Below are 19,483 nucleotides of genomic sequence, written 5' to 3'. Positions count from 1 at the left end.
CTGACCGCAACAGGTGCCAAGTTAAAGCCGACTTCGAAAGCGAAACCAAAATCGGAATGTGTTGGACTGTACGATATATATGTATATATATACTTTTAGCTATATCTACATACAAGTACAACCTTGTGCGATTTCTGCGGCATTAGATCTGAGTGGTTGGATTATAGAGTTCAGGTGCCCGAGAGCCTCTCGCTTTTGGCGCCGTTGCGGTTGGGTTTATTCAACTCGAAATAATTCTGTTTCGATCTGAACTAAAGATATTGATGGACAGCTGAAAGAGCCAGTCTTTAATAGCATAAATATCTCTAGGAGATGGTCAGGAGTGGTCAAAATAGTTTTGTATTAATACTCAAAGTTGAAAAGAATGTGAGAAAGCTGCCTCCTAAGGATATGATCATTATTATGTCATCATTACTAAGTAACTGCCTAAATTAAAATCTTAGCTGTAATAATTGTTAAAACTTTTACAGTTTTGAACTTTTTTATAAATGCCAAAGGAATATAGTAAGTTTAGTGAAGTTAATCACTGATCTAAATCAGTATGGGAAACAGACGTTCAAACCAATCCACTTAACCACATGAAATAGTAGGTAATCCATTGCATTTCCTATTTATAAAACTTGTGATTAAAAGAAACCATATGTAGGCCACCCCAAGTGGCTGATTCACAAAAGGGCAGACTCCCATTCAGATTCCTCGTGTGATTCATCCTTAAGATATTGCACTTAGAATAGCTAACCAAATAATTTAGCAATAATTAGCACAACTTACCGTGGAATGGTTTGCCTTCTCAACAAAAAAATCCGCAGAGCCACAAAAATGTTTTTTGCCGCAGTTGCAAAGCAGAAGAAGCAGCAGAAGAATCCACAATAAAGTTTTCTTTACCAGTTTCTTGAAAATCCGTTACAAAACATCAAGTTGTTGTGAAAATTCGTAAGTCGTTTTCGCGGTTGCTAAACGTTTTTTTGTCACTCTGTTGTTTTTCTTAACGTTTCTTTTATTTATTGTTTATGTCGTTAGTTTTATGTCTTACTAAATATTTAAAGAAAGAAATCAAGAATAATAATTATTATGATTATTATTTTATACTTTCATCAAATGTTGCAACGCGAGACAAAAGGCCGCAACTCTAATTGAGTAAATATGTTGTTTTTGTTTTCGAGTAACTTAAGCTGCGGATTTCGTATAGCCCCCGAAATGGGGGTCAAGTCCATTAGGCTAAAACCCGATCCCCAAGCGAAAGACCTTGACATTAGGGCGTTTGCTCACTGAACTTGGTAATATCTTAAGTGTCTCGAATTCCCTTTGGCACAAATCAATCAACTGTCTTGATCTCCATTACCCTCTTAACCCCTTGCGCTTGTACAGAGGAAAAAGTAAATCGTATGGAAAAGTTAGTATTTTATTTAATATATATTTACAGAAAATATTTAATATTTTTAAGAAATATGCAAAATTTGCTAAAAACGTGATATAAATTTGATTTGATTTGCTTTTATTTAAATATAAATTTATGGAAAAATCAACTCTCAGTTTTATGTTTCAGTTTACATATTTTTAATTTTCAGCTAGTAGTAGAGTTTTTCAAATAATCTAAAAAACACATCCAAAAATTACAACATTTTCCTTGACTAGTTTCTTTTCTCAGTGTAGCGTTTCAGTTACAGTTAAACGCTTGTTATTTGCTTTATTTGCTTAGCACATTCTTCACTGCAATTGCACACAAACACACACACTTGTCTCGTTTTCGTATGCTTATGTTTTTGTTGTAAGCGCTGTTATGGGAATAATCAGTAAAAAAATATATTTCGTTGGAAAAACAGCAAGTTAATCAGGGAATAAATGCTTAGCTTTCAGTTTTGCCTTTTCCTCAAAATTGTTAGTGGCTTAATTTGCGCTTTCTGAATATGAAATCACCGCAATGATAAGACAAAATATTGATATTTTTCGCTTTAATTCACTTCTTATTTATTTGTTCATCTTATAAATTTTGTTTCGCTTTCGATTTTTGTTTAATTTGTTTGTTTCGCACTTTTAGGCACTTGTTGATATTCAAACATAACACTTTTCGAAAACCGGTATGTAAACCGAAAATCACAAATCCAAAACTCACTGAAAATTATTCAAAACTATTCAATTGTATTATCGAATTCTTCGTGCACCTTTATTCCGAATTCTCGACTCCGATGCGGCCGCCGCGCTGCGAAAACAAAGATTGAGCACGAGTTTCGTTGCGATGTGGCTTAAATAGTTGGGGTCTCTCGCTCTCTCCCCCAACGCACAGTGGTTCAGCTTCTTAACATATTGAGAGAGTCGAAATGTAGGTGGAGTTATATAAATGAATATACCTATGCATAAACATAATATTTATTCAGAGCCATATTCATAGGCATCATTTAAAAATAAGAATAAAAACAAAAATCCACATACCAAATTTATGTAAAAGAAATAAAATATATTGCGCTCATGAATCAAGCATTTGCATAAATAACAATATTTCTGACTTTTCTTAAAGTATTATATAATTCAAAATATATATCATGTACATGAGAAGTTATCAGTATCAGAATTTTTTGTGTTGGACATAAGTACTCTGTCCCACTGTGCAGCGCTCTTTGACCATCGCTCTCTTACACTCAACGGCTCTCCCCATGAAAAGGTTTCTCTGAGAGCAACAAGTGGGGACAATGTTGCCAACGGAATGCTCACTGCTATGACACCGCTCTTCATCTCGCTCTTGAAGTTGTGGGTGTTGAATACCCTAGGAAGAGGTGAGAGAGCACTAGGGAGCTTGACGGTCCATTGAGAGGGAAAATAATTTAAATTCACAATAAAATCTTTATATTTCTAGTTTATTAAGCAAATAGTTTTTATTAATATTCGATATTGATTTGCCGAAATAAAATTAAAATCCAATAAAATAAAATGCACAAAAGGTTTGAACAACTCGGCACCCTTTTCCAAAATGTGTAGAGTGTCCACTAATCAATCAAAGTTTATCAGCATGCTCTTAAATTATAATGCAATTTGAATAGCCGCTAAATTGTGTGCATTATAAGTGCACTCAATAATGAGATAGGACAGCAAATATGTACGTTGACCAGGTGGTTTAATCAAGTCAGTCACTCAATTTGCTTGGCTTAATGTCATAGGTAAAAGGGCATGTGAAGGACAACTACTGCCCGCGGCCCATTGAAAGTCCACCCACTGATGTATCCCGCCGCCCACCTGTTGGGTGGCCAACTTCTGAATGCAGTCCACATGACATTCAAATTTCGTGTAAAGGCCAAAGTGCACCTGGAAGTGTGTGTTTTTCACTCTTATCTCCCAATGCCAGCTGAATAACTTTACATCATATTCAACTTTATGGATGCACTGGGAAAGTAGTTATAGATTTAATGATTCTATTTCTGGAAATGGAAGTATATTTATTAGCAGGCTATTAAGCTTAAATTTAGGAAAATGATAAACTAATAGGATCTACATTCTCTTCCTCATCAACAACAACTATTTCTGTTATTAACAATATAATTAGTGAGACAGATGGCTTGCTAATTTTCTCAGTGCATTCCCAACAATCTATTCATATTCCTCTCTTTTGGCAAACACTTTCCTTAGTTAACGCTTTTGTCTTCCCACTCGTCGGCCAATTAAAGCCCAACATTTACGGCAAATTAATCATGTCGGCTGAGAGCTATTTAAGCCATATTAAAAGCAGATCTTCGCTCGATACTGTTCCATTCTGACCGCTACCGAAGTGGCCAAATCCGCTTAATAGTTGGCTTTATAAGGCCAACCATTGATGTGGGATCGATGCTTACTATCGATTACCCAAATTGGCTAACAAAAACTTTTCGCCTCGCGGATTTCCGCTCCCAAGCTACTAGAATTTCCAGACCAAAACCTAAACTCGACCATCAAGTGGCGTCTCAGATCATCAGAAGAAGGTCATCCGATACCGCCGCCAGGATGGGAGTTACTCAGAGTTTACCGATTAGCATGTTAAGCCAACGGTTCGCGGCGGCTGCTTAAGGTCTATAATTAAGCGACATAAACTTGGGTATTAGGCGCTAAATACACAGAAAAACAAAAAAAAAATGTAAAGCTCTTGAGTGGGAGAACAAAAAAGAGCAGAGGGGGTGGAAGGAGGGGGAGGGAGGAGGTGCGCCTCTTCTCGATTTGCATAACTGTTCGTTTGGGCCAAGAAGTAGGGGGATATGGATATGCCTTGGGTCTGGGTTTGAGTTTGGGTTTGGGCCTGGTTATTATGGTATTGGTATTGGTATTGCTATCGCCTTAGGTTGCATTCGAAAAACAGACGGACGGTAAAGGAAAACGGAGGCAAACACGCACACACACCTGAATTTACCTGGCCACTGCACCTGTCCACATAACCGTCTACGACGACTCCGTTGGGCTTTCATTTGCTGCTAAGAAAGAGTAAACAGCGCGCGTCGCTTCTTCTTACTAAAAGGTATAGTAAATGTTAGAGGAAGAAAGTATTTAGGTTTTCAAAAAATAGTTTAAAAACAATGTAAGATTCAACATTAAAAAACATTTTAAGAATGTTTATTTTAACATTAGTTCAATTTAAAAATCAAAAAAGTCCAAACTATTTTGTACGTTAACCTATCTAACTTTTTGTATAGTTTGTTAAAAAAAAGAAACTTTTTATTTCAGTGAAAAAAGTTAGGTTAGGTTAAACTACAAAATTAAAAGGTACGAAACTTAGTAAATACACTTCACTTTGCCCGAACAAATATACTCTTAAATAATTTTAAGAGAATTTAAGATTCGTCATTCTTGACGGGGCAAGTTTTACTTTCTTCATTCCCTTTTCTTTTCCCGTAAAACACAAAAGAATTTCCATCAATAATGTCAATAGTGGTGCTACAGCAACAACAACAACATTAACACCGCAATAACAACAAAAGCAATGGCAAGAACGCCAAGACACTCCTTCTGCCTCTAACCCATGGGCTCTAGCACTTCTTCTACTGCGGCCAAGACGAATTACGGCCATTAAAGCTGCTTGGGGTTTTAAGTTATTAGGCAACTTGAATTTCAAACTGCACTTGACAAACGCACAAACACAAAAATATAATCTCAAATGTGCAGTCAAAGGCAATTGATGGTGTGGAATTAAACAGGTAATAAACTAGGCCTAAAGGTTGAATTACAGCTTATAGTTTGTTAACCCTTTATGGTTTGTTCTTTATTTCATTTCCCATCAATCAAACTGCAAAAAAACCTAAAAAGAAGAGGGACATTCTGCCGCAAAACGTGTTTAAAATTGGATTTTAAGGTCAGTGTTCAGCGAAGTCCATCCATAAACCTTCATACATATAGCACCCGCTGCCCACCCACTTGTTAACCTGTTGAATTGTGAGGGGGTCAAATCGGTGAAAGCCATTTAACCCCTTTAAATCGTCGACACCCCAAAGCTGTCCTGTGCATTCCTCATACGTCATTAACTTCACTGACTTTGATCTAAATTTATTCGAGTCTCTGGGTCTCGTATTGATTGCCTGATTGGGGTGCAGCTTTTTCTATGGAAATGCTGCGAAGGGCAATCGATATAGGGAGAAATGAGGAGTGCGATTTAAATGGAGTCCCCTTTTCAGGTTAATTTCATGATTTAAATGTGATATTATGTACTTCACCAAAAGATATACTTATTGTTTAAAGGAAATAAGGAAAGGTACTGATAATGTTTTTCCGAATTTGCCTAAATTTTGACTCGACATTTGATAACGTATATATTTATGGTTATTTAAAATGTATGGAAGTTCTTTTAAGTGTTAAAATTAATCTAGTGGGTTAAGAAACACTTGGTTAATATTATTTTTGTATCTTTTGTAAGAGTCTGAGTTCGAGGTTAACTTAAATAAAGTTCCAAAAAGTTCTCAAGGGGATTATTACTTTGAATTGTCAAATTTTGTTTAAATCATTATTAATAGTAAGTATTTCTATACATTTTTATATAACATTTAGGAAAAGAAGTAATTTTAAGATATTTATTTATATATAAATGGCAACTTCTATTTATTTCTCTTTTATTCACATTTAAAAAGTAATATTAAACAAACTTTTTACATTATAACTACTTTTACATCATTCAGTACATCACACCATCTAGCGGCTATGAAAGTTTCCTTCAATTTCTGTAAGATGGAGCCACTTGGCAAAGCTTGTGCTTAAGCCAAAATAAAACTATAAAAGCTCTGCTTTTATGAAAACCCAAACAGAAAAAAAAAAAAACAAAATATTAACTAAAAACTAATATTCCTTAAACGTTATGATTATGATTATTTTTAAAATTATTATATTACGCGTTAAAATATAAAGAATAAAAAACCTAAAAAAGTATTTTGGAACTGCAACTTTCGGCATACTTCATCTTGGCCATTACCATGGCTATAACCGTTTCACAACTGTCCACCTCGATGCAGTCATCCCATAAATAAGCCACTTACCTTGCCACCAAATCCTGTTGACGAAAAACAAACAGCAAGGCGAGAAATTGGCCAGCAATTCATGGAATGGAAACTGTCATTGGCTCGCTTTAAGTTGAGATTGCCAAATGCAAAATGGCTTTGAAATACAGAGATAAAAATATCTAGGATTTAAGTTTGATATATGTTATACAATTTTTCTATATATGTACACCATATAACACATATGGTTACAAATAAAAGCAAATAATCATCTTGATACGAAAGTAAAGTAAATAAAAATTCCCATTCGCTTATTCTTCAAAGACTTGTCTATAAAAATCAACAAACTCTTGAAATTCCAACTCTTACATCCTATTTAATCCACTAAAATCTCCACTGTGCCACAGTAAAAACTCCCAGTCACGTAAAAGCGAGGCTCGAAGCTTGACAGCTCCCAAATTCGTAGTCCGAAATCCATTTCCATGTCCACCACGATTCATTCATTAATTCAGGCAAAGCGTCATAAATGCCACACGGTTTTTCTTTTTCTTTTGGTTTTTCCAGCTTGTTGATTTCGTCGTTTGTTTTTGATTTAATTAAGCGGCGTTTTTGCCATTTTGCAATGTTTTTCTTGGCCGTTCCGCGTGGCATTTGCAAGTCAAATGGCTGTGGCGTTAATTAATTGAATGGATCGAAGCAAAAATAACGCATACGCAGCGTGCGCCGCAGAAGAATTCTGCACTCGCGAGCCATTGGGCAATCGTCGCGAATTCTTCTCCATTCTCTGACCACCAGCTAATTAGGCCCGTCATCCAAAATCTGCGGCATTTTGCACCCATTTTGGAGCGCACGCCGCCCGATCGCCAAATGTGGCCTAAAGACTTGGCTTTTCAAATCGAAGCCAAAATAAAAAACAAAAAAAGTAAAGAGGGGATCTACCGTAAATCGGCATTTTGTTATGTGGCAATTTGGCATTCAAGTTTGCCACCCTTTTGGCCCGATCGATTGCTGGAAAATTGCTTTCCACCTGGTCGAAAAATATGTGGGGCAGTGGCTGGGAAATCTTTTATTTATAAAGCAAGCCGACACACCGACCACATCGATCTGTCCGCATCGAACACTTGTTTGGCAGTCGCCGGGCACTGCCAACAATTGCTGCTATTGACTTAATATTTGCTAATAGATTTCACATAAATCACATTCCGCTGGCATGATTTATGCATGAACTCTGCTTGCAGGTGACTCTCTGTCTCTTTCCTGCCATCTCGTGCTGTCCTTTTCTCATTGTGCTAAGTAGTTTCGAGAAGTTGCTGCGTTGTTGTTGTGGTTTGTTTTTAAGACCTCTTGAGGAAACTCCGCACAAGTGCTGCTAGTTGTTTGCCCCAATTTGAGACTCTACGAATTGTTGCAAATTTCTGTGACTTAACCGTTGAACTGCGGGGGATTTTTCGGGGAAGAAACATTTTTTTTGGGAATTTGAAAAAATTAAATACCATTACTTTATAATTTTTGTCCTAGATATTTCTCTTCAACTCTGCCAAAAACGTAGTAATAAATGAATCTTAATATCATCTGTGTTATTAGAATTGGGAGTATTAATAGTTAATATTAATATTTAAAAATATAAGGTTATAAACATACTCGTATTATACTTTGTACTGTGTATTATGTTTTCGTCTATTCAGTCAATACAACTTTTATAAGAGAAATTAAAATAATAATTTTTAATGTGTTAGTTAACGTTTTTAAGATACGCACATTTTTCTTTACTAACAAATTAGAATTTCAGTTACTAAACTGATAAATGAAGATAAAAACAAGTGGAAATGGACAAAGCGCCACCTTTTGTCAGACAAGCACTTTTTCTAACTGATGGTGACGTCACTGTCCATGTGAGGGCCTTATAACCCACATTCATTCATAAATAGCAAAGCCGAATTGAAAAATCTTTGGTAAATCGAAAGAAATTGACCAAAATATGTCCACACTTTTCCGCGTTTTGTGGGCGTTATAGTGGGGGAGGTCGGAGGAAAACTCGCGTCGAGCTATAGTGGCACCTCTGAAATACGTATTCCTAAACCTAGACTTTCTAGCTCTTATAGTTTTCGAGATTTTATCGTTTTCGGTTTTCAGTGTTTTGTTGGCGTTAGAGTGGGCGTGGCTAGAAGGGAAAAAGCGATAAGAATTGGGGGTACTTAAAAAACTACTGCATAATCACATTTCTATCACTTATAGTTACCGAGATATCAGCCTTTCAAGAAAAAGCGAAAATCGGTGGGCGTAAGAGTGGATGTGGCAGGATGCTAAAATAAACTTGCGCTGCGTAGGGACCTCGAAAACGATTCCTCCTACCTGCTATATTCTTTTTAACGAATCTAATGAACCTATTACGACTAAAGGGCATAAATAAATATTCTTGTTGAGCATCACAAACTAAGTAAATGGATTTGACCATATACCTTACGTTTAAACCCAAAGTCATTAAAAGCTAATAACCACATATTTAATAAACAAGAATATCAAATTATATCGCAATTTTTTGCCTCAACTTAGTCAAAAGCAAACATAGTTAATAGTAGCGTCACTATTTAAATGTTTCTCCATTAAATTAAAAAAAGGAAAAATATATTTTTCCACTTAAATTAAAGGCTATTCATTTAGCCGCTGAATAAATCATCTAATCCACTGCTCATCTGAGATAAAAAACTTGTAAACTCGGTGGATAAAATTTGTTACATTATTAATTCTTTGATGACCCACTGCCATCGGCGGCTGTCATATCTCCTTACCCCCACCCACCCCAGTGGGTTAGTCATGGTGGTAATAAAAAATCCCACGAGCTGCCAGATGCTCAATCGGCGGATTCAGTCGGTCGATGGAGAGCTGGAACTGGGGGAACTGGAGCCAAAACGACCCCCTCCTCCATGCACAAGTGTCCTCGAGACGAGACGGCGTGGCTGCAGTTGAAATCACCCATCCAATATGGTCAAATGTGGCACGCAGCGGCATTTGTGGCACGATAAAGATAAATATGAAGCTCGCCTAGATATTTTAGCCAGCCGGGGATTGTTTGGTTTTTGGTTTTTTGATTTTTTAAACATTCGCCGATTTGGCAAGCGTTCATTATGCAATTTGGGGAGAATTTCTCAGCGACACCGAGAATTGCTTGGAGAATAATCGTACATAGCATCGAAGACAATTAGACGGCATTCTCCATTGGCTAATTAAGTTGTTAAGACCATCAAGGCTGGGTGCTTTCGAGGGGTGTGTTCACGGTGTGTCCAAAATTGGCCAGCTAATCAGTGAATTCAATTAGCTGAGGCGCGCGTGCGCTTAGTGCTTTCCAAAAAATTGTATGGCACAATGGCAACCCCAGTGGAAATGCCGCCTTTCCTGCGACTCCTTAGACGGCAAGTGGTCTGCCTTCAGATCGGTGCTCCCAACTCCCAGCTCCAGTTCGTGTTGCGTCATCCGCTTTTGGGGCGCTCTCCAAGTTGCATCGACGAGAATTGCAGTTTCACTGCAGCCAAGATACTTCACAAATTGGTGCTGCTTGGCCCGCTTTGTTGACTGCTGACTGTTTGTCCGCTCCAAGCTCAGATCGAAATCTAGTCAAGATCTGTCCGTTCGTCCACCTGTCCTCCGGTCCGCCAGTCCACTGTCCGCCGCTGGAGAGCACGAGTGCGTGGTCTGCCGTCGAGCAGTATAAAAGTAACGCAATGCACGCAATCCACTTACAGTTGCAATTCTCCCTCCAAGCCAAGTGATTCGTTATCCATCGCTAGCATGAAACTTCTGGTGAGTGGAAAGGGATGCCTAAGGATCGGTCTAAGGAGCAGGATTATTAGATTAGAACTTGAAAAATGTAATCTACCTAATCTGTTTCTATTCGAAATTCACTGTTCCGTCTACATTTCATTAAGTTTTAGTTTTAAGTTCAGTGAACTAGAATTGATAAGGAACTTTGGATACTTGCTAGATCAGATTCTTCTAACCCAAGAATAAGATTAGTAAGATACGCCTGTTCAAAATCAAAGGGATATATATGTATAAGAGCATTATAGATATAGGATCTGAAAAATTTACATATTACTTATGGAGTCATTTTCAAGGATTTTTTTGGAATATACTTTAGATTTTGGGAAAATTATATGATTGAAGGACCTTAGAGGTTTCAGATCAGATTATCATTTAGTTCATTTGATTGATTTTTCTTCCTACAGATCCTCACCACTCTGCTGGCTGCCGCCAATGCAGCACCTGGACTTCTAGACTATGGAATTGGACACTCGGCTCCGGACTACAGCTACGCACATGCTGCTCCTGCCATCACATATGCAGCTGCTGCTCCAGTGATCAAGTCATATGCTGCTCCCGCCATCACTTATGCTGCTCCAGCTCCTGTGATTAAGTCCTACGCTGCTCCAGCCATTAGTTATGCCCATGCCGCTCCAGCCATCAGCTATGCCGCTCCCACGGTAGTCAAATCCTATGCTGCTCCAGTAGCTGTGGCTGCTCCGGTGGTCAAGGTGGCAGCTCCAGCCACCAGCTACTCGCACTTCAGCTCGGTAAGACCAGCGTTTTTTTTATAAGGATAAAATTTTACAGTTCTAAACTCGTACTTACTTTATTTATAGGTTGTTTCCCATGCCACGCCCATTGTTAAGTCGTACGCTGCCCCCGCCATCGCATACGCTGCTCCAGCTCCTGTGATCAAGTCCTATGCCGCTCCAGCAATTAGCTATGCCCATGCCGCGCCAGCCATCAGCTACGCTGCTCCCACGGTGGTCAAGTCATATGCTGCCCCGGCCATCAGCTATGCAGCTCCGGCTCTGGTCAAATCCTACTCTGCTCCGGCTCTGTCCCTGGGTGGATACGGCTACCATTAAGCTCTGATACCAAACCACTCCAAATCCAAATTGATTCTAAATCGGAGATGGAGCTAATGAAGCCGTTTCCAGCGAGAAGTTGCAGCAGCCAAGGCACGTTATCCTTTCGTACTCTCCCACTTTTCCTTTAGTCGAAAAATCTTCACTATCTTCACTGATTACTCTTTATTTATTTAAGAAACCATTAATATTCTTTCAAAGGCACAATAAAGAAAAATGTAGTTTTTCAAACCCCACTTTTAATATCTACAACGGCGAAGACAATGGCCACCAAAACAGAGCTTAGGTTGTTCAGGATCTTGGCCAGGTGACGCCAAGGATTCTCTTCAATGTCGCAGTAGTCGTTGGACTGCAAAATATAATATCATTTAATATTATCTAGTTGTTAAATAAACTTAAAACCACTTACATCCGTGAATCTCAATCCTAGAATACACCGCAGCACATTCGAACTTAACATTGCAACCAAGGAGCTAGGAGCCTTCGATCTTGGTGGATACAACTCCAGCCATATGATGCAAACGTGCAGGATGTAGCAATAGGTGGCGACCATCATTACGGCCTTATATGAAGTCACTGTGGGGAATGAATATTTACAATACTGACATTTTTATCCATTATCAATAAGATTTCTGTTTACAAGGACGGAAGGTCTAAAACCAAATAAAATTATAAGGCCTTCCTAACCGAAAATTCATTTTCAACGGATTGTAAGTATTTTTGGTAAAAGCTATAACATTTCTGAAGAATGTTTTTCAACTTACTTAAGGGGCGGCACATAATGCGGGGAGGCGTGCCGTGCCATGTACATTAAACCCCAAGCCAGTATTAAGAAGGCGATGATTATCAGGGAACTTCTACGAGTAGATCGCAGCACAAAAGACATTATCAAGAAGATTTGGCAGGCTGAAATTAAAAATAATTATGTATGTTTTAATTCAATGATAATGAACTCATTGTAAGTTATATGAATAAACTGATAGATATCTTCCGCTACAGAGATATATATTTAACTAATAATAAATAAATTTTCTGATTACCGATCAGCGGCAAATAAAAAACTGTCATATAGAAGCTTCTGTTCCTTTGCAATGTGTACTCAATGGCCACATCACCAGTCATCTTCTGCATTATTCCTTTTGGGTTATATCGTCTCATCGCATCATTATCCACTTCCACCACCGACAATTTCGGGAATGACCAGCCGGACGGCATGTTAACGTGCTCATTGGGTGCAATGGGCTTGCGCTGATGATCATAGATAAGCGCTATGTTTTGCTGCCCCTCTTGACTAATGAGACCCAGTTCGATGTCACAAGTCACCCGTTCGTTTGGCCAGTTTCGGGCACTGTCCACACACCAAGTGGTCAGCTGCAGGTTGCTGGCATATAGGGTGATGTTGCCGTTGGCATAAACTCGAAGTTCATAGGATCGGAGGACTTCACCCATGGATTGCAGGGCTCCGTTAAGGGCGTTCATGTGAGGCGTCCATATTCGCAGATCACGGTGTTCGAAGGATTGCAGAGAACCGAATTCTTCGGGTTTCCAAACAAGACGTGTGTCCTGCCAGTGCTGAAAGGATAACAAAGGTATATTTTTCTATTTTATTATATAATGTATCCTTAATTACCATCATCATGTGCATTCGGGTCTGAAGCAAGGAATTGGTTTGTTCGTAGGCAAGTGATCGCGTTTGGAAGTGGAACGATATGGAACTGAGATTGACCGGCAAACTAGCATTCTCCGCCTGGATGTTCAGTTTGCTTAGAAGTTTCTCAGCCGCCGTTGGCTCGTGGCCTTCCGGAGAAATTTCCATATCTGAAAAGTTGAATTTCTAAGAATTTGGCTACATATTAATGATAATGTATATCCTCACTATAGCCATCGAATCCACAGTCGTAGAACCATCTTGCTGTATTAGAACCAAAGGAGCTGAAACTTAGGTAGTTGATGGCCAGCGGTGATTCATCGATAAACTTCAGCAGGGGTTCCTTCTTGAAGCCGGGAATGTAAACAAACAGCTCGCCATCTGAGAAATTCCATTGAGCATTGAGAGTCGGGTTTTATTAGATAAGATGGCATAACCACAGGGGCAGAGCAGGAAACTCACTCTGTGTCTGGACAATCTCAATTGGGGTTGGCTCGTACAGTGATACCAAGTTCGGTTCTTGACTCGTGGCCACCCGCAACATTCCCATTACGGTACGGATTGCGGAAAACGTATTTCCGCCGGCGCCTATCACTGCAAGTGGAACAAAGTTATCAATAAAAATAATACATAATACAATGTTACAAGTATTGAAGGTCATAGTTTCTTATATCCAATATTTTCTTTTCTAAAAATTAATATACAATTATATTTTGTCCAATACTATTTGACTAATATATAATAAACATTAAATATTAATTTTATTAACATATAGCAAAATATTTTCAAACCAAAAAGTTGTAACTAAATAATAAATTATAATACATTTACAGCCTCTAACTTAAAAAAAAATAACTAAAGAACATGTTACAAACCAATCTCATAAACTCGATCACGTAACCGAGGATGATTCGTCACGGAGAGCAGGATGTGAGCATCCATGGAGGTCAATACGTAAAATTTCAAGTGCAGCCGCTCCCCGGCTTTTCTGTTGTTGTTGCTTAGTTCATTGAGCATAAAGAAGTTTCGGTAGCCATATCCTAAATTTGGAATAGAGTAGCTTTCGCAGGATTCCAGCTGGGAAAAGCTTACATTAAATCTGTTCGCCGACTCTGTATGGTCAGTCACAATTAGGAACAAAAAGCAGATCGCCCCTAAGCAGTTGATAATGTTTTTCATCATCACCCAGATTTCCTTTCTTTACCGCGGCTTCAATTAAACTGAATTCTGGTTTCGACTAAAACAAACTGAAAACGAAAAGATGGGCGGCACTTGACGATAAATTTACCCTCCGCCGATAAAATAGTGCAATGTCAAGAACCTACAAAAATACTAACAATAATTAATATAAAAATATATGAATAATAAATAATTTCAAATATCTGCAAATTCTTTATGTTAATTTCATTCTCTTTTTTTCAAATTTATTTGTATATTAACCCTTAAAATATTATTTAAATAGCGTATAGTATGTAAACTCTAACTGTTGTGTTAAACATTTAGAATATAAAATATTATTTTTATAATTTGTAATTTTTATTCATTACAACTTAATGTTTCCTTATATTTTTAATATTTATTTACTTTACTTTTTACTTTAACTAACTAAATCAAACACCTTACTTATCTACTTCTTATAAATAGTGTTTTCACTATTTCGGACAAATTGAAACTCTTTCACAATTTGTTGTTAATTTCTAAGTTTTTAAAACGGCTACAAAAAAAAGGGATTTTCAGAGCAGAGAAAAAGCTACATGGTTATCTCGAGAATAAAAGCTTAGAAGTCACATCTATAACCAAGTGTGACCGTTCGTGATGTATTTCAACATTTAATGTGTGAGGCCACACTATTCCCCAGACTTGTTATCAACATTTGGAATTGGCCACTTTTGCCTTGTTTTATTTAAATTTCTGGGCTCTCCTTTCGAACCCAGGTGACTCCAAAGGACCATGCCCGATGACACACAGGATGCCAAGGCGCAGAAGTTGGCCGCGGCGAGGAAAAAGGTGCGAGAACGTGTGCCACACACATTTGTTTTGCTCTTGTGACGTGGACACATATTGGCCCACTAATATTGATTTTGTTTAACACGCTTATGTGGACACAGCTGAAGGAGTACCAGCAGCGCGCCAGCAACAACAATGGCCACCCGGGAGCGGAGGAGCATGTGGCACCCACCCCACAATCGCACTCGTCCGCTGTCAGCATAGCTAGTAATCTTTCCGAGCGCTCAGACAGCGAGATAAATGTGAACGGAGCAGGAGCCGGCGGTCTTCAGCAACTGGAGTCTTCCGTCCCCCTCACGGCTGCTTCCTACTTTTCCCAAAACGAGCCGGAACATAACGGTGGACTAGGAGATCCTTCCAATCTGCAGGCGATCCAGGTCATCATTGCCGAGAAAGCCCAGCTGAATGCAGAGCTTACAAAGGTTCGTCTGGCTTGCCGGGAACGCGAACTGGAGCTGGAAGAGCTGCGTACCCTAAGGGATCAGAATCAGCTGCGTCTGGAGCAACTGCAACACCACTATCAGGACCAACAATCTTCGGGGGATCAGCAACGCCAGCAGTACGCCCAACTCCAGATTCAGTTGCAGCAGGCGCAGGCACAAATTAAGGATCAACAGTCGCATCTCAACGAAATGGAGGCCCAGCAGAAACAGAGCAATCTCCTCCAGGAGGAACTGCAGCAGCAGCTTTCCCAAAAATCCAACGAATTAGAAATGGCCCAACTGAAACTGCGACAACTTTCCGACGAGTCCAGCGTCAGCAATGACAACCGAGTAGAATCGTTGGTGCAGACGCAATACATGTACGAGCAACAAATTCGTGACCTCCAGGCTATGGTGGGTCAACTAACGCAGGACAAGGAACAAGCAGCCGGCCAATACCAGAACTATGTGCAGCATCAGAGCGGCGAGATCGCCAAGCTTAACGAACGCAACACGGAACTATCAGAAGAGCTGAACTCTTTAAGGGAGCGGGAACGACAGCTGGTAGAGCATGTAGGCGGCTTAGAGCGGGACATTCAAAAGAACCTTAGTCTTCAGGCCCAGTTCAAAGAGGCTAGTCAGGTGCAACCGCCTAGGGAAGAGTCCAACGACCAGGTAAACACTAAACTTCGAAAACATTGTAAACCGATTTTTATCAAATATATATATATATATATTTCAGAATGCTTTAAAAGATGAACTAGCGGCCTTAAAAGAACGTCTCGCTGATTTCGACTTCGAACGCCACGAATTCCAGCTGAAAATCAAGTCGCAGGATGACCAACTACAATTAAAGGACTCCGCTCTGGCCGAATTAGAACAGCAGCTTGAACGCTTACAGGCCGAGCAACCAGATCAGACCAAATTGTTAGCCACCATGGAGTCAGATAAAGTGGCTGCCTCGCGTGCTCTTTCACAGAACGTGGAGATGAAAAACCAGCTGGACGAACTGCAGCTACGATTTGTCCAGCTAACGAATGACAAAGCTGAACTGGTCATCCGCCTGGATGCCGAAGAGTTTGCCAATCGCGAAATCCGTAACAACTACACAAGTATGGAGCAAAAGATGCACGCCAATGAGGAGCGCTTTAAGTTTAAGGATGAGGAGATGATTCGACTCTCACACGAGAACGTAGAACTTCAGCGTCAGCAGTTGATGATGCAGCAACAGTTGGACCGCCTTAGGCATTATGAAGTGAGTGAAAAGTAAAATTATTTAAAATACATCAAAATATGAGTATATATTATATTTTTAGGCGAAGGCTTATCACAATCAAAAGGGAAAGGAAAGAGAAGATGGTGGAGATGCCCCGGGAGATGAGGCAGTGGAAGTTAAAGATAATGAACATCTTGGTCATTCTCATGATCACCCACATGATCATTCGCACGATCACTCACACGATCATTCCCACAATTATTGTCAGGATCATGACCACGATCATTCCCATGATCATCCGGATGATCATGCGCATGAACATGATAATTCGCATGAACATCTCCATGATAATTTACATGGTCATTCCCATGAACAACGCAATGACCACCATGTCGACAATCACGACGACCATAGAGCATCTAAGGTTCTGCCCACCACTGAAGCAGTGGAACGGCTGCAATCACGGTTCACCACGCTGATTAGCCAGGTGGCCGACCTAACAGAGGAGAAGCACAGCCTGGAACATCTAGTGCTGCAGCTGCAGAGCGAAACGGAGACGATAGGCGAGTACATTGCTCTCTACCAAACCCAGAGGCGGATGCTGAAGCAGCGCGAGTACGAAAAGGCAGCCCAAATGCGACTTTTACAAGCGGAACGTGAGCAGTTGCGCGAAAAGATTGAGGCACTAAACAAGCTGGTGGTCAGTTTAGGGGTCGAGCTGCCTTCCGATTCCGGCCAGTCGCACCAACCTGACGCTACTGCTAATAACGAACAGGCATCTTTCGAGGGTGAAAACTCTCAGCAGATCATTAACAAGATACAGGACATCATCAGCGAGATCAAGGAGAACACGGAGCAGCCAACACACAACCATGCAGGCGACCATCTTAACTGCTGCCTGGGAAAGTTTGAGGTGGTCTAGAAGATCAGATGAGGCCTTCTCTTGCTAAGTGCAATTATCGCCAGCTTACGTAAAATTATTCACCTTTTGCTACTGTATTTAAATGTAATGGTACTTTGGTCTTCAGAGTCTTTTGTAAATGTTTCCAACGATGTGTCCGAATAAACCTAGTTTGCTTCTAAGACGAATCTACATCTTACCCCACAAAAACGTATTACCAAACAATCAACTTGAACGTTGTTTTATTCACAAATTAAAAAATTCTTAAGCGTAGAACTAAGACGTATTTATAAAATCTTATTGGCATCTTTGGGTGATGATGATGATAGTTGCCCTTCTTCCGACAGCTGGATGAGTTCAATAAGTCTCCTTTTATAGGTGAATAATTTGGCTACAAATTAAAAATATTAACGTAAATATCAAAACTGGTTTGAGATTTTAAATATTAATTGTACAAAAATGTTTTTAAATTAAACTAATAAAAAACGAAAAGAAGTGATGCTACTTCTTGGCTTCGTTGCGCATCTTGATCCTTAAATTAGGCTCCGCTAAGCTAGTTGGCTTGCATCTCCGACTTGGTCGTCCACTAGTGCTGAAAAATGAGCTAGACATATCCGTTTGAATAGATTTCTTTTGTGGTGCAGTTCTGTTTCGAGTTTTCGTGGCAGTCTCTTCCTCGACGATAAAAGACTTTGGAGTGCTGGTGCTCCCGCCTTTTTGATAAATTGAATTGAACATGCTTCTTCGTGGCGTTGATCCAATAATATCAGGAAGGATCACAGAGTTGTTACTGGGCCTTGTGACAGCCAGCCTAGGCTGCTGTATACTGGGCTCCTGAATGGAATCCTCATTGCTAGGAACACCAGACATTGATTTTCTGGGATCTTTTCCCTTAAACAACGGCACTGCTTCCGGTACATTTGTGTTCACTTCCCGGAGAGCCCGCCCACGGGGAATAGAAGTGCTTCGTTCGTTTGAGAGACTACTTTCTATAGTGGTGTCGCAGTATATGGCCTCGCAAGATGACGATGAGTCTTCGTCTTCGTCTTCGCTAACGGTTTCTTCAATAATGCTGAACAGGTGATTGTTCTGATTTCCATCATTCTGTGCCTCATTGTTTTGTTCTGGGCTTGCGGTTTCGCTAGAATCTTCGTCCGATTCGTCTTCATCGAACATAAGTTCCGTTGGCCTTCGAGGTTGTAGACTATTCTGTTGGCAAATAAATAAAAGCGTTAGCAACTGAGTATTAAATATATATCGGTTTGTTACCCTGATGGCTGTATTCTCATCTTTTTCTCTTGTGGACTCCATTTGTGGTTTCAGCAATGCACTGTAAGGAATACTAATGGACGAAATTTCCATCGGGATGGATTTCCTAGGCGAGGTAGTTCTGGTGGTACGAGCCAATGCGCACGTTCGTCGTATTTCCTTGCATATTTCTTTGGAGCTGCGACGCGAGTTAGGTGGTTTGCTGACCCTTTGAGTAGGCTCCTGGGGCACCACTAGACAGTCGCTGTCGATGTTCAGACGCTGCATCAGACTTTTTATAATACAGATATTCTCTTGCCGCTGACGGTCGTTTTGCAGGATGTGCTCTTCCCGCATGTCCATGATTTCGCGCTGCAGTATTATCACCTGCTTTCTGTACTCGCCTATCTCCATACGCTGCTTCTGCACCTGGTCCATCAGTTCGGCGTTCAGCAGCTTATACTGTTCTACTTCGTTCACCATTTCTATGCTTTCTATCCCATTCACGAAATTCAGAGAGACGACGCCAAGATCTTGTTTTGAATTTTATGCCAGAGTGACCGTGTTCGCATTTCAAGATATACCAAAGATACTGAGAGAATACTTATTGGAGGAGTGGCAGCGCCTATTTCAGGGCTCAGATTTTGAAATAAAACCCCAGGACTATGAAAAATTTAAATTCTGTAGCTCTTATTATTTATGAATGATTATAATT

General features: G+C 39.8%; 4 protein-coding genes across 5 annotated transcripts; 2 read left to right on the top strand and 2 right to left on the bottom strand.

Annotated features, from left to right (window-relative positions):
• Nucleotides 1-9,800: 9,800 nt before the first annotated feature.
• LOC108111898 (calphotin) lies at nucleotides 9,801-11,387 on the top strand. The gene is made up of 4 exons (XM_017221535.1): nucleotides 9,801-9,983; nucleotides 10,050-10,235; nucleotides 10,661-11,005; nucleotides 11,075-11,387. The coding sequence occupies exons 1-4, from the start codon at nucleotides 9,801-9,803 to the stop codon at nucleotides 11,324-11,326; spliced, it is 966 nt and encodes a 321-aa protein (XP_017077024.1). The 3' UTR covers nucleotides 11,327-11,387.
• An 89-nt stretch (nucleotides 11,388-11,476) lies between these two features.
• On the bottom strand, nucleotides 11,477-14,206 carry LOC108111905 (acetylcholine receptor subunit beta). 2 transcript variants are annotated; one of them, XM_041819671.1, is made up of 8 exons: nucleotides 13,850-14,206; nucleotides 13,437-13,568; nucleotides 13,203-13,355; nucleotides 12,957-13,144; nucleotides 12,367-12,898; nucleotides 12,092-12,232; nucleotides 11,736-11,902; nucleotides 11,477-11,675 (listed from the first exon to the last, which is right to left on the bottom strand). In XM_041819671.1, exons 1-8 carry the CDS (start codon nucleotides 14,154-14,156, stop codon nucleotides 11,553-11,555), a joined length of 1,743 nt encoding a protein of 580 aa, XP_041675605.1. In that variant the 5' UTR covers nucleotides 14,157-14,206; the 3' UTR covers nucleotides 11,477-11,552. The 2 variants fall into 2 exon arrangements, with proteins under 2 accessions (XP_041675605.1, XP_017077032.2); XM_017221543.2 differs by lacking the exon at nucleotides 11,477-11,675 and having other exon boundaries at nucleotides 11,779-11,902; nucleotides 12,091-12,232.
• A 597-nt stretch (nucleotides 14,207-14,803) lies between these two features.
• Nucleotides 14,804-17,702, top strand: LOC108112009 (golgin subfamily A member 2). The gene is made up of 4 exons (XM_017221747.2): nucleotides 14,804-14,981; nucleotides 15,083-16,078; nucleotides 16,146-16,658; nucleotides 16,720-17,702. Exons 1-4 carry the CDS (start codon nucleotides 14,925-14,927, stop codon nucleotides 17,539-17,541), a joined length of 2,388 nt encoding a protein of 795 aa, XP_017077236.1. The 5' UTR covers nucleotides 14,804-14,924; the 3' UTR covers nucleotides 17,542-17,702.
• A 43-nt stretch (nucleotides 17,703-17,745) lies between these two features.
• LOC108112010 (shugoshin) lies at nucleotides 17,746-19,344 on the bottom strand. The gene is made up of 2 exons (XM_017221748.2): nucleotides 18,790-19,344; nucleotides 17,746-18,729 (listed from the first exon to the last, which is right to left on the bottom strand). The coding sequence occupies exons 1-2, from the start codon at nucleotides 19,249-19,251 to the stop codon at nucleotides 18,022-18,024; spliced, it is 1,170 nt and encodes a 389-aa protein (XP_017077237.1). The 5' UTR covers nucleotides 19,252-19,344; the 3' UTR covers nucleotides 17,746-18,021.
• Between the last annotated feature and the right edge of the window lie 139 nt (nucleotides 19,345-19,483).

This window comes from Drosophila eugracilis, unplaced genomic scaffold (genome assembly GCF_018153835.1).
Source record: "Drosophila eugracilis isolate 14026-0451.02 unplaced genomic scaffold, ASM1815383v1 contig_90, whole genome shotgun sequence".
NCBI lineage: Eukaryota > Metazoa > Arthropoda > Insecta > Diptera > Drosophilidae > Drosophila > Drosophila eugracilis.
This window is presented reverse-complemented; position numbering and strand designations above follow the sequence as displayed.

What these genes read in the sequence shown, in the direction of transcription:
- LOC108111898 (XM_017221535.1), top strand. Translation starts at nt 9,801, where the DNA reads ATGGCAACCCCAGTGGAAATGCCGCCTTTCCTGCGACTCCTTAGACGG. An exon ending in TCGCTAGCATGAAACTTCTG is followed by an intron (nt 10,236 to 10,660) that starts GTGAGTGGAAAG and finishes TTCTTCCTACAG; the next exon opens with ATCCTCACCACTCTGCTGGC. An exon ending in GCTACTCGCACTTCAGCTCG is followed by an intron (nt 11,006 to 11,074) that starts GTAAGACCAGCG and finishes CTTTATTTATAG; the next exon opens with GTTGTTTCCCATGCCACGCC.
- LOC108111905 (XM_041819671.1), bottom strand. Translation starts at nt 14,156, where the DNA reads ATGATGAAAAACATTATCAACTGCTTAGGGGCGATCTGCTTTTTGTTC. An exon ending in TGATCGAGTTTATGAGATTG is followed by an intron (nt 13,569 to 13,849) that starts GTTTGTAACATG and finishes TTCCACTTGCAG; the next exon opens with TGATAGGCGCCGGCGGAAAT. An exon ending in TAGGATTGAGATTCACGGAT is followed by an intron (nt 11,676 to 11,735) that starts GTAAGTGGTTTT and finishes TATATTTTGCAG; the next exon opens with TCCAACGACTACTGCGACAT.
- LOC108112009 (XM_017221747.2), top strand. Translation starts at nt 14,925, where the DNA reads ATGCCCGATGACACACAGGATGCCAAGGCGCAGAAGTTGGCCGCGGCG. An exon ending in TGGCCGCGGCGAGGAAAAAG is followed by an intron (nt 14,982 to 15,082) that starts GTGCGAGAACGT and finishes ATGTGGACACAG; the next exon opens with CTGAAGGAGTACCAGCAGCG. An exon ending in GGGAAGAGTCCAACGACCAG is followed by an intron (nt 16,079 to 16,145) that starts GTAAACACTAAA and finishes TATATATTTCAG; the next exon opens with AATGCTTTAAAAGATGAACT.
- LOC108112010 (XM_017221748.2), bottom strand. Translation starts at nt 19,251, where the DNA reads ATGGTGAACGAAGTAGAACAGTATAAGCTGCTGAACGCCGAACTGATG. An exon ending in ATGAGAATACAGCCATCAGG is followed by an intron (nt 18,730 to 18,789) that starts GTAACAAACCGA and finishes ATTTGCCAACAG; the next exon opens with AATAGTCTACAACCTCGAAG.